The 19,581-nt window shown below is 37.0% G+C and overlaps 1 protein-coding gene across 1 annotated transcript in view; it reads right to left on the reverse strand.

Moving 5' to 3' along the window:
* RAPH1 (Ras association (RalGDS/AF-6) and pleckstrin homology domains 1) overlaps positions 1-19,581 on the reverse strand; it is a 95,834-nt gene that overhangs the window by 51,184 nt on the left and 25,069 nt on the right. Inside the window, 3 exon segments of the mRNA XM_047773283.1 lie at positions 3,458-3,966; positions 4,759-4,864; positions 8,701-8,820. Coding sequence (XP_047629239.1) covers positions 3,458-3,966; positions 4,759-4,864; positions 8,701-8,820 — 735 coding nt within the window.

Below are 19,581 nucleotides of genomic sequence, written 5' to 3' on the forward strand. Positions count from 1 at the left end.
TCATGGAACACCAATTTTGCTTGAACCAAGAAAGAGATTTAATCAACTGAGGGAAAGTTTGGGCTTGAAACAGTGATAAAATATACAAAGAGCTATTTTAAAATCTAAAGACAAATTAATTCCAGGAAAGGCAAAATGTAATGTCCCAAAAAGGAAATGTAATAAAAATATATACAATTAGCAGTAAACTGCATGTAATACAATCATGATAATATAAACACTGAATAGTAATGCAACCAAAATATTTTGGAAGGATGGGGAACAGGAGGGGAGAAAAGAGGGGAGTTGTCTAAGGAGCACTATATCCTAATTTTCCAGAGTGAGAAGTCAGGAGATAATAGAGACAACTGGAAAAAAAAAAAATCAAGGAATAGCAATATAACTATAGATTTAATAATAAAGAGCTAAATACACTAAGTAAGAATCAGCTAAAAGAGTAGGAAGCGCTTACCTCTGGGAACAGAATACAGTGTGTATCAGTTTGTGTGTGTGCATATTCACCAGAGTTTATTTTTATAACAAGTCTCTTTAGAACTATTAACTCTATGCCTGCAAAACTATTTAAAACAGTTTTAAGAAATTGTATTTGTGTCTAAGAGCAATTTGATACATGGGTTTAGGATCTAGTAAGCCTCCTTCAGTTTTCTTGGTTTGAATCCTAACAGACTAGATCCAGAAAAAAATATATTGAAACAAGTTTTAGGTTTGTTAAACCATTTTTCTTTCCTTCTTTATTTTTCTAGGGCTGCACTTGCAGCATATGGAAGTTCCCAGGCTAGGGGACAAATTGGACCTACAGCTGCTGGCTTACACCACAACCACAGCCAGCCACAACAGATCCTTAACCCAGAGTGATGCCAGGGATTAAACCATCATGGATACTAGTTGGGTTCATTACCACTGAGCCACAACAAGAGTGCTCTGTTAAACCATTTCTCTACCCAACTGAGCGAAGCAAAAGAACAGAGTGGACAGAGAAGAGTTTATAACCCCTTTCCCTGCTTTTTTTCTGGGTTTACTTACCAAACTTTATACTGAAGTCACATTAAACATTATACCACTGAACATGGTATCCTTGCCCATGGCTATTACTAGATACCATGTGAAGTGTTCGCTGGGAGAAGACTTTTCGCTATTTACTTCATTTGCTTTTCTACCATTTAAACTTATATAATGAGTGAACTTTACAGAGTGAACTTTACAACTAGCATATTTTACAAATGGAAACACACACCTACAGCTTCTTAACTAGTTCACTGCCTGTCCTGCACCCTAACCCAACTCAAAATAATCTGATTGGAAAGAAGGATATCAACATACAAAACACAAAATAATCCAGAAAGCACATCCCTCATAAAATATTTCTCATATCCCAACAGACGAGTCTAAAAGACATTTTGATGCATGCTAAGTAACTGATAATGCTCAAGTATCACAGGGTGGAAATCAGTTTTCAAGTTCTCTATAGAATATATAGCACTTAAGTTTCATTTTAAATAAATGAAAGCTTATTCTTTGATATAATCTTTTTTCTTTCTTTTTTTTTTTTTGTCTTTTTGCTATTTCTTGGGCCGCTCCTGCAGCATATGGAGGTTCCCAGGCTAGGGGTCTAATCGGAGCTGTAGCTGCCAGCCTAGGCCAGAGCCACAGCAACGCGGGATCTGAGCTGCATCTGCAACCTACACCACAGCTCACGGCACCGGATCGTTAACCCACTGAGCAAGGGTAGGGACCGAACCCGCAACCTCATGGTTCCTAGTCGGATTCGTTAACCACTGCGCCACGATGGAAACTCCTGATATAATCTTTCTTTACAAGCAATAAAACTCAAATTTATCTCCAAACTACCATGATTCATGCATCTTTTGTAATCCATGGTGCTCAGAATGAAGCTACATACATGAGTGGATACCAAGAGTTACTGTCTGATGGAAATTAATCTAGTGAATTAAATCAATAATGTCAAGCAACAGGTCTAAATTTTAAATTTTTCTGCAATTCCTTGAACAACATTTTATAAGATTTAACCTTAGTATTAACATAAACTATTTTACTCTGTATTAGGGAACACTGTAGATACAAACTGAATGGAAGACTGGCTTTATTTTGCCCCCACTGGCTTTCTTCTTTCTTGCTTCTACCCCCTTTTTTTCCTTCCTTTTTAGGGCCACACCTGGGGCATATGGAAGTTCCCAGGCTAGGGGCAGAATCAGAGTTGCAGCTAAGACCTATGCCACAGCTATAGTAACTTGGGATCTGAGCCACATATGCAACCTATGCTGCAGCTTGCAGCAATGCCAGATTCTTAGCTCACTGAGCAAGGCCAGAGACCAAACCCACATCCTCATGGACACTAGTCGGGTTCTTAACCCACTGAGCCACAAGGGCAACTCCTCTTGCTGCCACCTTGTAACAAAATTTCCTTTTACTTGATGAAAAAAAAAATCAGTAAAGAATTCACCTTCATCAAACTCAGCTTGTGCTAAATTTTATCACAAATCCATTCCGTATCCTAATCACATCCAGAAAAATTTCATCTTTTAAAAAATGATGTACATCATTTTTGATTCTCTGAACCACAGTACAAGGAAGGTAGACCATGTACTATTAGCTCCATTTTACTTATAAGGAATTGATTGTCACAAAGACTGAATAACTCATTTAAGGTCTGGTGGGTAGTGAGTGGTAAGGAAAACACTTGGAACCAAGTTTTCTGATTCCGAGTCCAGCAGCTCTTTTCACTATACCACACTGATTCTTTGATAATAAAATGGAGTAAACTCCAAGAACCAGAATCTTGGCAAACTACAGTGGAGATACGAGTCATTTTCTCCAGTGGTTATTTTATTTATTTTTTACAACTGCACCTGCAGCATATGGAAGTTCCCGGGCTAGGGGTTGAATCAGAGCTACAGCTGGGGGCCTATGTCACAGCCACAGCAACACGGGATCCGACCCGCATCTGGAACCTACACTGCAGTTTTTGGTAGTACCTGATCCTTAACCCACTGAGCGAGGCCAGGGATCAAACCCACATCCTCATGGAGACAACATCTGGTCCTTAACCTGCTGAGCCACAGTGGGAACTCCTCAAGTGGTTACTTCATAATTAACATTTTAGAAAGCAATTAACAGCTTTCATAACTTTGCAAAATATCATCAAATATAAACCACACTGCAAGTTTTTTAATCATGTGATACAATTTACATTAATTTAAGGACTTCAAATAATCCTAAGAATAAAACTGAAGAAACTAAATCTCTTCTTAATCATCTTTGTGACAATGTCATATCTGGTAAGATATTCTTTCTGGAGTCAGATTTTAAAACTTGGCTTAGAGGTATATTCTTAAAGAATTTTAAATGTAGAAAAAACAAGAAATTTAATTAAAACTACATTTAAAAAATATTTCCTTCTATTTTAATACTGAAATACCAGGGAAGAAAGTTTCCTTACCTCAGTAATTGGCTGCCCCTGATGTGTCAAATCCAGTTCTTGAGGGCGTGTTACTTTATCAATATCCAAAGAGTCCATGCTGGAGGCTGCAGAAGTGATGCTTGAACGAGAGGAGTTACTAATAGAGCGTACTTCAGCATCACTCACTGTGCCTGCTGATGCTGTTCTCCTGTGCTGATTAGTCACTAAGGGCTTAGTATCTTCTAATACAGACTGCTGAGCAGCCTCATCCATGCTCAAGGAGGCCTGTTCTAACTGTGCGGTGATGTCATCCAGGGAGTAGTTGGCATGTGATGGTTTACTTATCCTATTAGACGAAGAAGAAGACAATCCTTTCGAGGTGCCATGTTTTGATGTATGTCGGCTAGGAGGTACTTTCTGAGGGGCTTTTGTTTCTGTCATTTGACGCTTACTATTTCCTGTACCGATACTGCTGAGCTCCTGCTCTATTGAGCAAAGATCGGCCATTAGAGCATCCAGATCCACAGTTTCTCCCTGATTCAGTGCCTCTGCAATGAACAATATGCAAGATGTTTGCAGAACACAATGAATGAATCTGAATTTATACATTCTATTATAAATCAGTTAATGAATGCAAAAGGAGAAGCAAAAAAATTCATCCCATTGGGCCTAAAGCCTATCAAATACAAGAATTCTAAGTTTTTTGTTTTAAATTCCAAGAGAGAGCCTAAGAGTCCATCTCTTAAGATTTGTAGTAGTAAGAGGGAAATAAAATTATGAGTTTAAAGATTTAAAAAAAAAATGCAAAAATTTTACTCTGCTGCATGGTTTTAACCACATTCCCTATGCAATTTTTTACCATAGGCTCCAAGTTGTCAATATGACAACTGCTGTGGTAGAGATGTTAATATCTAAAGAGCTGAAGGCATAAAAGGAGAAATGTTAAGGCCTAAAATATTACGGGTTGAAATGTCAGCACCAAAAACTATATTAAATAAAGGCTAGAGGGGCTGATTTTTAAATTACAAACAAGTTAATTTCACTGGACTTTATTCCACTGAAAATAAAGCAGAGCAATTAAGTTTGCTGTGGGATTCCACCTGAGTATGTACTTGATCAGTTATTAACAACTCAACCAAAAAACTATTTCAGTTATGTTCCAGTTTTTTTCCTGTGATCATCTGAATTAGTAATAAAATGCACAAATCAAGGAATATAAAACTCAGTCAAGTTATGAACATATAATTTTTATATTGCATTATTTGGAATTGTTGCTGCATTGCTTCCATATTATATAACTTTGTATACTATTTTACATTTTATTTCCAATTACATCTTACCATTCAAGTTGTATATGGAGAAGCGATAAGAAAAATTGGCCATGTTTGTTTCCTGGCGAAGAGGAGATCTTTTTATTGGTTCTGTGGGTTTGTCAGAATCCAAGCTCTTAAAAAAAAAAGTTTAGTAAATCATATTAAATTCATGCTTCAATTATATAAAAAGATGAATAAAGTTTATGATTAAGTCAACTGTTATGTAATAAAATCCAAGTTCTTCTAAGTAATAGCCTTAAGGAAAAGTACAACTGGTTTTCACAACATTTTGGTTACAGTTCTTTCAATTACTTGAAATGGTCATTGGTTCAGAGTAAATATTTTCCAAATACATTAAGTATAGTGACTGAGCTCATTTTACATAAATTCCCTATAAAATAAGCCAGGTACATTTATATGGGCATGGTAAGAAAAGAAATAGAAAGGAATGATGCAGAGAATTGTTATCTATTTCTTCAAAGGAATCTGTTTTTGGTCCAGCATAGCCTATTCTTGGAATGAAATACCCTGAAGATAAGGCACAATTCTGGACTCAGAAAGTGGCTACAACTTCAGACAGTGATTCAGACAGTGATGGAATATCTTTGTTCTTTTCAAGCTCTATCAAGGTGAGGCTCTAGAATTATACTGCATGTCAAGGTAAGGTGTCTTGTAATGTAAGTTAACTCACCACTATTTTTATTTTATTTTACTTTATATTTTATTTTATTTTATTGTCTTTTTGCTATTTCTTGGGGTGCTCCCGCAGCATATGGAGGTTCCCAGGCTAGGGATCGAATCGGAGCTGTAGCCACTGGCCTACACCAGAGCCACAGCAACGCAGGTTCCAAGCCGTGTCTGCAACCTACAGCTCACGGCAATGCTGGATCGTTAACCCACTGAGCAAGGGCAGGGACAGAACCCGCAACCTCATGGTTCTTAGTCGGATTCGTTAACCACTGTGCCACGACGGGAACTCCCTCACCACCTTTTTAAATGACACTTTTTTTCTCTCTAACCTTTCTACAATAAGGAAAATAAGATATTCACAATAGAGAAATTCAGGGAAAAGGTCATAGTTAAATAAACTTATAAATGTTTAAATTTATAAATAAATATTTATAAATATTAGGATTAGTCTTCTAAAACTTTAATTTCTCTCTACAGTTATCAAATAGATTTCAACTGAAAAAGAATGCTGAATAGCTAATTTATAGAACCATGGAATTAGATTAGAATGCAATCTTGTTTGTTTCAAGATGAATCCATTCAGATAATGCTCATCCAGTGTTTATTTATTTTATTTTATTTTTGTCTTTTTAGGGCAGCACCTGTGGCATATGGAGGTTCCCAGGCTAGGGGGCTAATCAGAGCTGTAGCCGCTGGCCTACGCCACAGCCACAGCCACGCCAGATCCGAGCCTTGTCTCCGACCTACACCACAGTTCACGGCAACGCTGGATCCTTAACCCACTGAGCGAGGCCATTGAACCCACAACCTTATGGTTCCTAGTCAGATTCGTTTCTGCTGCGCCACGATGGGAACTCCTCATCCAGTTTTTAAAGCCATCAGATAAAGGAGGTCCACAACCATTCAGTGTCTTATTCCAAAGTTTCATAAAACAGCTAGGAAATTCTCTTTAAACCTCAAACCTAAATCTTCTGCTACAATTCAAGGCCTAATCCTCAGGGAAAATGAAGAATACGTAGGTAATGTTTTCAGTAAAACTTGAATATAACTGACAACATATTTAAAGTCAACCCCATTTATCAGTCGAATAAACAAACAAAAAATCTGCTGTGTCCATGGTGCTAAGGCAACAAGGGAAAGTTAGAAATACTCCTTGATGCCAAGAAACTGGTAATCTAGTGGAGCGGTTTTTTAACTTTTTTTGTGTGTGTGTGAGGGGTGGGGTGTGGGTGGAGGTGGGCTATCACTGAGAATGTGATAAAAGCCATGGAGAATGAGACTTCTTCCAGAAAAATGCAAATACATACAAAATTTTACAATTTCAGAAGATTCAGAAAACACTTAACTACTTAAAACTGATTTAACATAAAAACCATTAACATTGTTTATATAATATAGGTACACAGAACTCTTTGTAGTGAACTAAAATAATGACATAAATAAGAAGTTTGAAATTTTAGCTACTAGCTTAGTAAAATATTTTGAAAATTTCTGAAGTGTTAAAAAGGAACTTGTCAACAGTGAGCCACCTTACGCAACAGTTTTAACCTGCTTTCTCCCTACACATTAAAAAAAGAAGAGTCACAGCATTAGTCTAGGAGCCAACATTTTTTGATGAATGGCTCTTCACATTTGCATGTCAGGGAATTTGAAATACAGGGAAGAATACAGGGTTTTCTTATATTCAATAGGAATTTAGTAGAATTCAGTCTACTCCACCCAGTCTAGTCCACAGTAGCTGGACTCACATCTACCTGGATTTTCTCTTTTTTGCCCCCTCCTCAGGTATGGACAATAAAACCCACAATCAAGGAGACCCAACATATGTCAGCTGGCCCTCACATACTTTCTTTCATGCATTACCATTTTCTATCCTCTTTGCTTTGCCTCCTTTTTCCTTTTTCCTTTTTCTCCTCAGCATAGAACTGCATACCCTAGTCATCATCTCTATGCCAAAATCCCTTTAAAAAAAAAAAGAATTAAACTGAAATGGTTTGGCAACTATATAAGAAAAGATCTTTATCACACAAATAATGTTATTCCTCCTGACTGGACATGAAGGGGAGGATTCTCATGAAATCCTAGTAGGAATGCATGCATTCTTCTCAATATTCAGTATTAATGGGCTATGGTCACAAACATGTCTGATTTTCAAAATGATCTAACAAGAATTACATGAAGAGTGGAGTTCCCTTCGTGGCACAGTGGAAATGAATCCAGCTAGTATCCATGAGGCTGCAGGTTCGATCCCTGGCCTAGCTCAGTGGGTCAGGGTTCCGACATTGCCGTGAGCTGTGGTAGAGGTTGCAGATGTGGCTCAGATCCCGCGTTGCTGTGGCTGTGGTATAGGCCAGCGGCTAGAGCTCTGATTCGAACCATAGCCTGGCAACCTCCATATGCCGTGGGTGCAGCCCTAGAAAGCAAAAAAAAAAAAAAAAAAAATTACATGAAGAGTTTCTCAGTTTCGATTCCAGACTTCCAAAGAAAGGGACAGAAACAAACCAGTACTTTGTTTCCACCTTACCACCTCTTTTTCTACTGGTTAAGGAAGCAATTTACACAAAATTTCTTCCCAGAGATATTATTTAAGGATGTGTGAAAGTAAATTTTGTTCTAATGTTCTCACTGTCATAAAATTAAAGTTGTTTTAATAAACACGGCTATCTTCATATACATTGAATATAATGCATTAACTAGAGTAGAAATATACTACATGCTTTTACTCTAAAAAGTGACTTGGTTTAGGGGATAAAGTCATTCCTGTTTTGTTTTTTTTTTTTAACCCAAGATCCAATAAAACAAAATGAAAAGGTTTTGCCATTGTTTTAAAACACAGCAGGGATGCAATTTTGTCAGTATTCTGAAACTATGCAATAGAAAATATCTGCATGTGAGGATACTATTTATGTTGTAAAATGTATTCATATTCACTAAGTTACGGGATAGGATTTACTAAAATTTAGATATTTACATTTTAGGCTTTAAAACTTTTTAGCCAGCAACTCAATTTATAAAATACATTTTAAGAAATCCCTCTAGATGCACAGAACCTCTGCCAAAAGCATTTTTAAAAAACTCCTTAAAATTACCACAGAAAATAATCAATTTCTTCTGTTCTTGAATTACTATTCACTCATTAATACTATGGATATTTCCCCTTTATAGCAGTATTTGAAAAGCCATAACCTATATCAATGTTCTTGTGAGTACACAGTCAAGTTTTAGCACACAAGTGATGCCTTAAAATCCTCAACCAAATTTTTAAGCACTACTTCTAACCTGAGTGAGTTTGTCCAGCTCTCCCAGCCAGGCTCCAAACATTTTGTCCAGGTCCTGATCTTCCTTGTCACTGTCTTCTTCAGCACCATGGTCAATTTCTTCATCTGATAGCTGCTCCATCTGAAATATAGATGTGTATAATGTGTATAATGAAGAGTTACAGGTTGAACTTGAAAAATTATGCAGTGTATGTTCTAACACATATTGCAACTCTCCGGAATCAAACCTTCAAAACTAGAGATTATATTATAAAAGGAAACTGGAAGTCATTAATGGAGACAAGGTTGACAAATGAGTAGAAATGAGTAATAAAAGAAATATCAAATTATAACCAGAATCACGATTAACAATAGTTTTTCAAGTGCAGCGCACTCCCATCAATCAGAGGATATTACAGTAGCACTGTTCTCTTCACTAATAGACCTATAACACCCCCAAACACCACAGAAAAATAATTTCAGAAGACTTTAATACAGCAAGTTATTTACTCTATAAAAATCTGTTCAGAAACATCTATATCATGAAAACTTTAGTCCAACAAGCATTTTAGAAAAAGACAAAGCAGGGAGTTCCTGTAGTGGCTCAGAGGTAATGAACCTGACTAGTATCCATGAGGACATGGGTTCAATCCCTGGCCTCACTCAGTGGGTTAAGGATCTGGCGTTGCTATGAGCTGTGGTGTGGGTTACAGACTCAGCTCAGATTTGGTGTGGCTGTGGCTGTGGTGTAGGCTGGCAGCCACAGCTCGGATTGGACCCCTACCCTGGGAACTTTCATATGCTGTGGGTATGACCCTAAAAAGACAAAATAAAATAAAGGCAAAGCAAAATTTTTAATTGAGTTTAATTTGTTGAATTAGTTCTTCCTTCTATCCTACCCTCACTTTCTACCCTATTTATCTTTTACTTCCTTCCCGATTAGTCCCTACAAAATCTAAGGAACCAGAACTAAAATAGAAAACTTTAGAAAACTAGAATTAAAGACATTAAATTCATATACAAAATTTCTTACATGTGGTGACTTTTCAAGTGTATGTCCCCTAAAGAAGAAATATTTTCTTTCTTCCCATCCATAAAATAATGTGATACCTGACATGGAACTTGCATATTATTTTGTAAGAGAGGATAAGATTACACAAAGTAAGATCAATGACTGACCAGATACTTAAACTTCTTAAAGTAAGATTAATCTGATTAATATAAAATATTTTAATAGGCTCTGAGAAATCTTCAATATATCTTAGGTTTGCTTAAACCAACATATTCCAAATTTATTTGACTACAAATTCTTCTCTTCAACTTATTACCTTTCCCTGGGACACAACAAATATCTTCACTGTACACCCCATGTTCTTGATTCACATTCATAGAAATACAAAGATATCCTTTATCCAGAATAAGAATTTGTATACATCTTATACCTCCAAAGCAGCAATCAACAAAATTATTTCTGTGATCCTTAAATGTAGTTAGGAGACAACAAGGAATTTATCTGATAAGGTGACATAAAGTTAAATTTTAAACATTATTTTACTGTATAAAATTGTGCAGGAGTTCCCACTGTGGCTCAGCAGAAACAAATCTGATTAATATCCATGAAGACTCAGATTTGATGATCCCTGGCCTCACTCAATGGGTTAAGGACCTGACATTGCTGTGTGCTGCTGTGTCAGGCTCAGATAACACGTTGCTGTGGCTGTGGTGTAGGCCAGTGGTTACAGCTCCGATTTGTCCCCTACCCTGGGAACCTCCATATACCACGGGTGCGGCCTTAAAAAAAAGGCAAAAAAAAATTTAATTAAATTGTGCAGAAGGAATCAAATAATTTTGCAAAATCAAAACTGAATTCAGTTCTAATGATGGTGAAAATCAGATCATATCCCATTTAATCACTTAAATTCTCATTTCTTAATTTCACTACTACGAGCATGTATAAATCAGCACATTCTACCTTGACAACAGGATATGAATCAATTAATTCTGCAATACATAAATTTGGCTTTTAAAGAGATTTGGTTTTTACAGTTCATTTGTATTAATACTCTAAGATTTTAATTCATTACTGAATTATTTATAGATCAATCTCAATAGAAACCTGATATCATACTTCATTATCTACCCATGAAAAACAAAAAGTGTAAAGAAAAACCTCATCTGGCCAGGTGACTAAATTACTCGAATAATAGTTACTAGTTTGAGGACATCTAAGAGTATTAATACCCAGTCTTCATAATGAAAGACAAGAAGCAAAAGAACTTGGAACATAATAGTTAATTTCCTCTTCCTCCCTCATCTTCAAAACTAAACACACTGGAATAACCCAGAAACAAAAATATTCTAGGAGGAATTCTGCTTTGAGATAAGGATACTTATTCCTGCACTTCCCTTCTTAGCACACACTGCAAATGCATACAAGGAAAATGCTACACTGGAAAAAAAATGAAACAATAATTTTATAGTGTAAACACAATACAATTCAAAACGAATGAGTATTTATTTATTTATCTATTTATTTATTTAATAGCCTCACTCATGGCATATGAAAGTTCCTGGACCAGGGACTCAATCTGAGCTGCAAGCTATGCTACAGCTGCTGCAGCTGTAGCAAAACTGGATACTTTTAACCTACTGTGTCAGGCCAGGGATTGAGCCCAAGCCTCTGCAGCAACCCAAGCCACTTCAGTTGGATTCCTAACCCACTGAGCCACAGTGGGAACTCCTGAATGAGTATTTTTTTCTTTTTAAGGTTGCACCAGTGGCATATGGAAATCCTGGGCTAGGGGGTCAAATCGGAGCTGCAGCTGCCAGTCTATACCACAGCCACTGTAGCTCAGGATCTGAGCTCCATGTGTGATCTACACTGAAGCTTTAACACTGGATCCTTAACTCACTGAGTGAGGCCAGGGAATGAACCCACATCTTCATGGATACTAGTCAGGTTCTTAACCCACTGAGCCACAACAGGATCTCCCTGAATGAGTGTTTTAAACTATCATGGATCCAAAGAGAACTAAAGGCTCCATACCAAAGTCCAGTGTGTTCCGTGAATTTTTTTCCTATTATTCAAAACCAGTAATTATTTGGACTTTTAAAAACCCTGTTTAAATATTTTGATAGTTTTGTTTTTATCTAGACTACTATTGACTCAAGTAAAGGAAAATATGGCTAAGGTACAATGACAGAGTCATAAAATAATGGAAATTTTGAAGCAACTCTTCAACTTTGGCCATTTATGTAACTATTGCCAATTTCGTCCTTTCTTGAATTTCTGTCATCACATGGGTTGTTTTATAAAAATGAACTTAAGACATTTTACTCAGAGACTTTTCCAATAAAAATTTAAGTCCTACAACATTTCTTAAAGGATCTATACTCTAAAACAGCACTCTCCACTCTCTAGAAGCTGGTGTTAATCCTTATCTCCTGGTAGTTTCAGTTTACTACCCACACCAATTGAAGAGTCCTCAGAAAGTTTTTTTTATAGGATCTGCACTGTCCAAAGTCAGCAGCTCTAGTAAGGCAATTCATTCTTTTATATATCAATCCTGTCTCCAATTAAATCACAATTCTAAACCTGAATCTTCCCAACATAATGCCCCTACTGGAAATAAAGACAGCAGAAAATGCAAATTAAATTATACAATAGTCAGTCCACTGTCCCTCCAGACAAAGGGGGGATTTTTTTTTTTTAAATAACTTACAGATTTTGTTTTAAAGATAACTTGGATTTAAATGGACAGCTTCTAATGTGGTGCCTTGCCTTAATGATGTGGAAATGGTCCAGGGAAACTATAACACATACTAGAACAAATACTATTAAATTACTCTATTAAATTAGGTACTTTAGCAGGAACATATTAAAATTTCACTCAAAATTCCCGGCTCCATTACACCTGAGGAAAACTATGTCCTGAAAGAACAAGTGCACCCTGCCACAAATGAAAAGGTTTACTCCTCCAAAGTTCAGACCTAACTGTATATAGAAAAAAACCCAAAGTCAATGGCAGGTTGAAAAGGCCGGAAGTTTTCCTGGCCTTCAGGGCTCTCTCTGACCTCTCTACCCACCCTCCCCTCCAGCCACACTGTCCTGCCTGCTGCTCTTCGAAGCAGGTTGGGGAAGAAAGGGTGTGGATTCTGTTCTGCATATAGATTGAGAGATGCCTAGCAAACATCCAACTGGAAAAATATGAGGAAGTTAGAACTCAGGTAATGAGACGTTTTAGTTAGACTGAATATTACTTCAAAATAATGTTGTTTTTGGTTTTCTAGCCGAACCCATGGCACACAGAAATTCCGAGGCCAGATCAAACTCGCACCACAGCTACAACCAGAGCCATAGCAGTGATGATGCCATATCCTTTATCCATTAAGCCATGAGGGAACTCCAAAATCATATGGTTTTAATAGGAAAATAACACATTACAGATAATGACTTAACTAATATTTTAAACTAGTTTACACTTATTTTATTCATGAGTTAAAAACAGAAATAATGGGGGCATGATCCATCATTGCTTATATGCCGGTTGGTTACATTTTACAGATAACAATGAAAATTTTTGCTTCAATTATACGTTAAAACTTGTAAATATATATAGTAAGCTCCACTACACATAAAAAAACTATCCATTTAGTATGCTTTAGTATGAAACAAATTATCCCCACTAAATTTTCCATTAATTATTTAGGCATATTTTTCCTATTAACCTTCCTCTTGGAAGATATTATGGTTTACTATTTAATTTCTTCACTATGAGATGGAATGGTGAACTTTATCAAGAAGATGGAGTTTAGATTAGGGCTTAAGGATTTCAATAAATATATTCCAGGTAGGGAAAATTATAAAGAGCAAGTAAGAAAGTCTGTTTTTGTGAGACTGTCATGAGACTGACTCAAACAGAACAAAAGAGAAGAATGAGATTTAAAAGTCAAGGACTCAGTTGTACACTTTTGGTGAGACTGTCATGAGATTGACTCAAACAGAACAAAAGGGAAGAGTGAGATTTAAAAGTCAAGGACTCAGTTGTACATTTATATAAATTAATACAACACTGTAAATCAACTGTACTTCAACTAAAAAAAAAAAAAAAGTCAAGGACTAAGGCAGGGACCTGGTCACAAAGGACCTTGAAAGCCAAACTTTTTTTTTTTTCTCTTCAGAAGGCAACTGGAAAGAACTAAATATCGAAGTGAGGGAGATGGGGGAGCAAGTGTATTCTAGTCAGAGGACATGGTGCTTATATAAGAGTTATTAGAGAAGGGGAAGACCATCGGAAGGCCACTGTAGATATCAGGTAGAATTATAGGTACAAATTAAAGTCTTGTGAGGAAAAACAACTTACATAGTCACATACAGTGGCAAGAAAAATATATGGTATATAGCCAGGGTGCCTTATTAATTACTAAATTATTTTTGTCCCTTTAATTCAAAAATAATTCAAAATACTTGCTTTTGGAAAAATAATTTTAAAACAACTGCTTTTTGTAAAAATAAGTATACTTAAAACCACATGAAAACTCTCAGAATACAGCATTTCTTTAGGTCTAGCAGGCTAAAAGTTCCAAAGAGGCAAAAGAAGCTTTATTTCATGTGCCAGACACTGGAGGACAGAGATCAACTTGACAGCCTCTGTCCTTAAGGAACACATAATCTAGTAGGGAGAGACCAGGAAACCAGCCATGATGAAGTGCTGTGTTAAGTGCAATAATAGAACTACGTATGTGAGTGTAGATTAACTTCATTTCAGGAAAGGTGAGCTGCTTTAATACAGACCTAAAGAATGAAGGTGCAAGGCAGGGGTTTGTAGGCAGAGGGACCAGCATGTGCCAGGATATATAAAGGGTTAGGGTTACAACATGTATGAATGGCTTAACGTTTCTGAAGCGAAAGATGTGTGGTGTAGACCTATGGAAAATGGGGCTGGAGAGGCAGAGAAGCAAAATTATGAGCCATATCGAAGTTTGGCCTTGATGCCATATGGCAATGTTTTTCCAATTGTGGTCTCCTGATGACCTATATCAAAATTACCTGGGGTGCTTCTTCTAAATTCAGTTTTAAAAGGGCCTGCCCAAGATCTGCTGAATACTAACTTCCAGAAGTGGGACATTTTTATTTTAATAAGTCTATTGCTTATGCCCACTGAAGTCTGAGAACTGCTATAGTCTGTTATAATTACTGGGAGGACTTCCAAGACAAAAATAATGCAGTTTTGCATAACCACAATTTAGTTAAAGGCAGAACAACTAGAATAAACATTCCCAAAGATCATAGAGAAACTAAGCAGCATCAGGATCTCCTAATTAACAAACTCCAATTACTCCTGCTCCGTGGAAGAAGTTTCACGCTGCTCCTCAGAGTTATTTAGAAATAAATTTCAGTTCATGTCCAGTTACGTTTCAGTTGCTCTATCACAAAAAGTTTTGAAAACACCTCCTATGCTGTTCTAATCTGATAAATAATTCTAAAGAAAAACAGGCACTAGAGAAGGGGGGATGTGAAGACTTTCAAGTTCAAGGAGTGCCCCCAACTGTGCAAAATACAACTCTTGCAAAATAAAAGAGGAAGGAAACCTTAATCAGACAAAAGAAATAAAGGGGGGAAAAAAAAACTCTGTTAAATTTAGTATGGCGCAAAAAGAGGAAGAGGATCCATCAAAAAGAGTGAGGAAGTAAGGGCAAAGAAGGAAAAAGCACAAAAAAGAATGTAAAATGAAGTGAGAATTGCGGGGGACAGAGGGCTATTAATTACTCATCTGAACAGGGCACCAAGAGGTAAGTTATTCTCTGGACTTAAGACTCTTAGTTCCGCTAAACAGTAGTATGTGTAGAATGTCCAAATGGAAACCGGGAATTTAAGATAAACCAAATGAATTAACATGAGCTCTTCAAAGAATTAAGATATTAAACATGCTGTGTGTAGGTTTATATTTCCCTTGGGTTTTATCTTTTGATTTTGTTAGACTTTTTAAAAAGATACTGCTAAACTTAAGTTAATCAAATGTACAAATGGCGAATAACATTCTTACACTTTTTTGTTCATTAAATTCTTCTCCACCCAGAAGTCAGGATACATATTTATGTAAATTTTTAGTTTTATTATTCATTTTTATGTAGTTACTGCATTTTACATAGGTAGCTTAAGTTTCACACATAATGTGAAAATGAGAACCTAACTGATTTTCCCCTAAATTCTAAATTTCCCATGCTTGATGTTTCTTTTTATTTATATATCTGTGTTTTATGTACATACTAGGTTCTTTTTTTGAGGATCTTTTTCCACTGTGAGCCTTTTCTTAAACAAACATCATTTTATAGTTTGTTATTTATAAAGCAAATGAGTTTTAAAAAAGAAATCAAAAGTTGCTTTCTGTATAACCATCATTTAAATTTTCTCTGGAAGTTAGTGGCCTCAACCAAAAAGGCCCAAGTTCTATTTGGGGTCCAACACTTCAAAATACCTTGCCTAGGGAATTACCTTCGTGGCTCAGCGGTTAACGAACCAGACTAGATCCATGAGGATGAGGGTTCGATCCCTGGCCTCGCTCAGTGGGTTAAGGACCTGGCGTTGCCTGAGCTGTGGTGTAGGCTGCAAACATGGCTCAGATTCCACATTGCTGTGGCTGTGGTGTAGACTGGTAGTTGTAGCTCTGATTCAACCCCTAGCCTGGGAACTTCCATGTGCCATGGGTTCAACCCTAAAAAGCAAACAAACAAACAAAACCAAACCTTGCCTACAAAAGCATTATGCCGGATACAAAGAAAATAAAAAGTATCTTCCATGACTTCAAACAACATTAACCTTACTATGGGAAAGGTGGTAAATATAGAGGTATCTTAATTAACAAATTCTCTAAGAACAAAGTTCCTTTTGTAGGCCTGTGCATAAAGGAAGCTATGGTCTCCTGAATGTTGAAAGAGACTAAGAAAGAAGCAAAGTACTGTGTTATCCAAAGGCTTTGCAGGAGCATGCCCAGGAAATTAACTGGCCATGAGGGAACTTGCATGCCCCAGTCCTCTGGGAATGAGTTGTCACCTGGAATTAAGTTTTGTAAAGTTTCCACATTGAGCTGAATCTCCCTAATAAATACAGAGGTGTACTATTCTTAGGCCAGCCACCATGAAACCCTCCTTAGCCAGAGGAAAGAGAAATACTAGGGGAGGTGATTCATACCCTTATGTCTTCTCTTCTATTTATGTCTCTGTTTTTTGACAACCCAGGATGTAACTAACACATCCTCTTCATTATCATGTACATTAACTGTGAGGTAACTAAAGATCACATAAAGAAACATAAAAACAAACAAGAACTCTTTTAACAGCTGATAGAGGTTATAATGCCTAAGAGCTAAAAGTCAAATCAAAGGGGATTTTGCTAATTTAGCGTTTATCAAGCACTTAAATACAGCCCCTAGCAAAGGAATTCTTTCAACAGGATGAACCATCTTCTTTTATTTGCACTGGATTTTCATAATACTGAATATTCTTAATCTACTAAACCCCAAACAGGAACTCCTTATCTAAAGGTGAAAAAAATCTTAGTTCAATGCTCTACAAAGAAACTCCTAACATTTCTAGAAATAAGAAGTTCTAACAATTAATTTTATAATTACTTATTACACAGTATATCATAAACCATAATCTGAAATCACAGAGCAACTAAAAATAAATGACAAAAATTGAAAAAACAAAGACAAAAAAATAGTAACTGTAAAATTGTTTTGTTTATACTCCAGTTTTTCTTTTTTTATAATGATTTTTATTTTTTCCACTATAGGTGGTTTACAGTGTTCTGTCAATTTTCTACTATACTGCAAGGTGACCCAGCTACACATACATGTATACATTTTTTTCTCACATTATCATGCTCCATCATAAGTGATGAGATATAGTTCCCAGCACTATACAGCAGGACCTCATTGTTTATCCAGTTTTTCAAGTTTATTTCAGAAACTGTGAGAAAATTAATTTCTGATTTTTTTTAAGCCACCCAGTGTGTCATGATTTGCTACAAGTCCTAGGAAATTAATGCAGTGTATCTGTGCGTATGTGTTTGCATGTCTATAATTCTGTGTCTGTGTGTATGTGCGTGCATGTGCGTGTGTGTGTGTGTGTGTGCGCGCGCGCGCGCGCGCGCGCGGGGGGGGGGCTTCTATGACTACTTCCAGAGATGTTCATCTTGCTCATTTTACTCTACACTTGAGACCTTTTGTGCTATACTACATAAGTATGTAGCTATCTTTGGTGACAGCTGATACTTAACTATTGATGCACTCTCCAGTAGATGCCACAACTTTAATTCTCTCTTGGATAGGAAGAATTGTCTTGAAATTTTTGAAAGCCTCATTAGGGTGGCAGTCAACTATTATTTTTCTCCCCTTTTGCCCTATTCTCTTAGAGCCAAATGCATGGCAGGAAATACGGACCTTCAAGGCAGCTCATACTTTAGGGGATAAGGGAGAGTGCCCAACAGCTGAAGCCTGCACCATAGAAGCCATCTGGATTGGATTTTGAATCATCAGAATGAATTCAATGTTTTAAACAGATAAAGGGAAGGGTAGAAATAAAGACAGATATTATGCTTATGTGTGTTTACAGGTATGTCCACTGAAAGGGCCTCATGGCCGTAACACTCCAGTAGCAATGAGCATACCTAGTTCCCAGCTTTTAGTTTCTAAATACATATTCTACCCCAAAGTAACCAGAGCCTCAGAAGGCTAGGGTAGAGAAAATAACAAGATGAGCCCCTAGAACATCTTGTGCCAGAAACTGCTCAATAAAGATGGGAGCATATCATAAAGGACACAGGAGCCAGCCTGAAAGGTGAGGGTGGGGGGATGGAGGGTGGGCAGCAAGGAGCCTATCCTGGGACAATTCAAGCATCAAAATAAATTATGAAAAGAAACAAAGTACAACGCATTAAATAAAACATGAATCTATACTGATATAAATAAATATGTGGAGAGGAAGCTCTTCCTTACAGTAGAATGCCAACTAATTACTGAGGAAGAAATGAGATTACTATTTTGCAACCACTGTGGTAAAAAACTAAGGCAAGAATCATCAATAGATACATAAACCAGTTGGTGAATATTTGATGAGATGATTTACATATTCTCAAAATATCACCCCAGAAATTACTAGAGGGACACAGCCTTAACCAATGATCAGAGTTAACATCACCAATACTGGGGCAACCAACATGATTTGTTTCCTATAATGCTGCACTAAGAAGATACATTGTCATTTTGTGATGTTTCTGGCAAAAATTCATTACCTTAATCACATCATAAGAGACATTTTAAAGATAACTGGCCTGTAGTTTTAAAAAATGTAAAGGCCAATAGCACAAAGAAAGGGTGAACATATGTTCCAGATTAAAGGAAACCCAGGGTCAGGACAACTAAATGTAATGTTTGATCCTGGAGCGGGCTGTGGACCCCAAGCACATATACAAGTATATACACATAGCTATAAAGGACAATACTGAGAATTCCTCCTATGGTGCAATGGGTTAAGAATCCAACTGCAGCAGCTCTGGTAACTGCAGAGGCATGGGATCAATCCCCAGTCAGGCTCAGTGGGTTAAAGGATCTGGCACTGCCATAGCTGAGGCTCAGATCTGATCCCTGGCCCAGGAACTTCCATATGCTGTAAAGTACAGCCATTAAAAAAAAAAAAAAAAAGTTCCTGTCATGGCTCAGTGGTTAACAAACTCGACTAGCATCCACGAGGACACAGGTTCAATCCCTAGCCTCGCTCAGTGGGTTAAAGATCCAGCATTGCAGTGAGCTGAGGTGTAGGTCTCAGATTTGGGTCAGATCCTATGTTGCTGAGGCTGAGCTGGCAGGTGAGCTCCAATTTGACCCCTAGCCTGGAAACTTCC

Source organism: Phacochoerus africanus, chromosome 3 (genome assembly GCF_016906955.1).
Source record: "Phacochoerus africanus isolate WHEZ1 chromosome 3, ROS_Pafr_v1, whole genome shotgun sequence".
Lineage (NCBI taxonomy): Eukaryota > Metazoa > Chordata > Mammalia > Artiodactyla > Suidae > Phacochoerus > Phacochoerus africanus.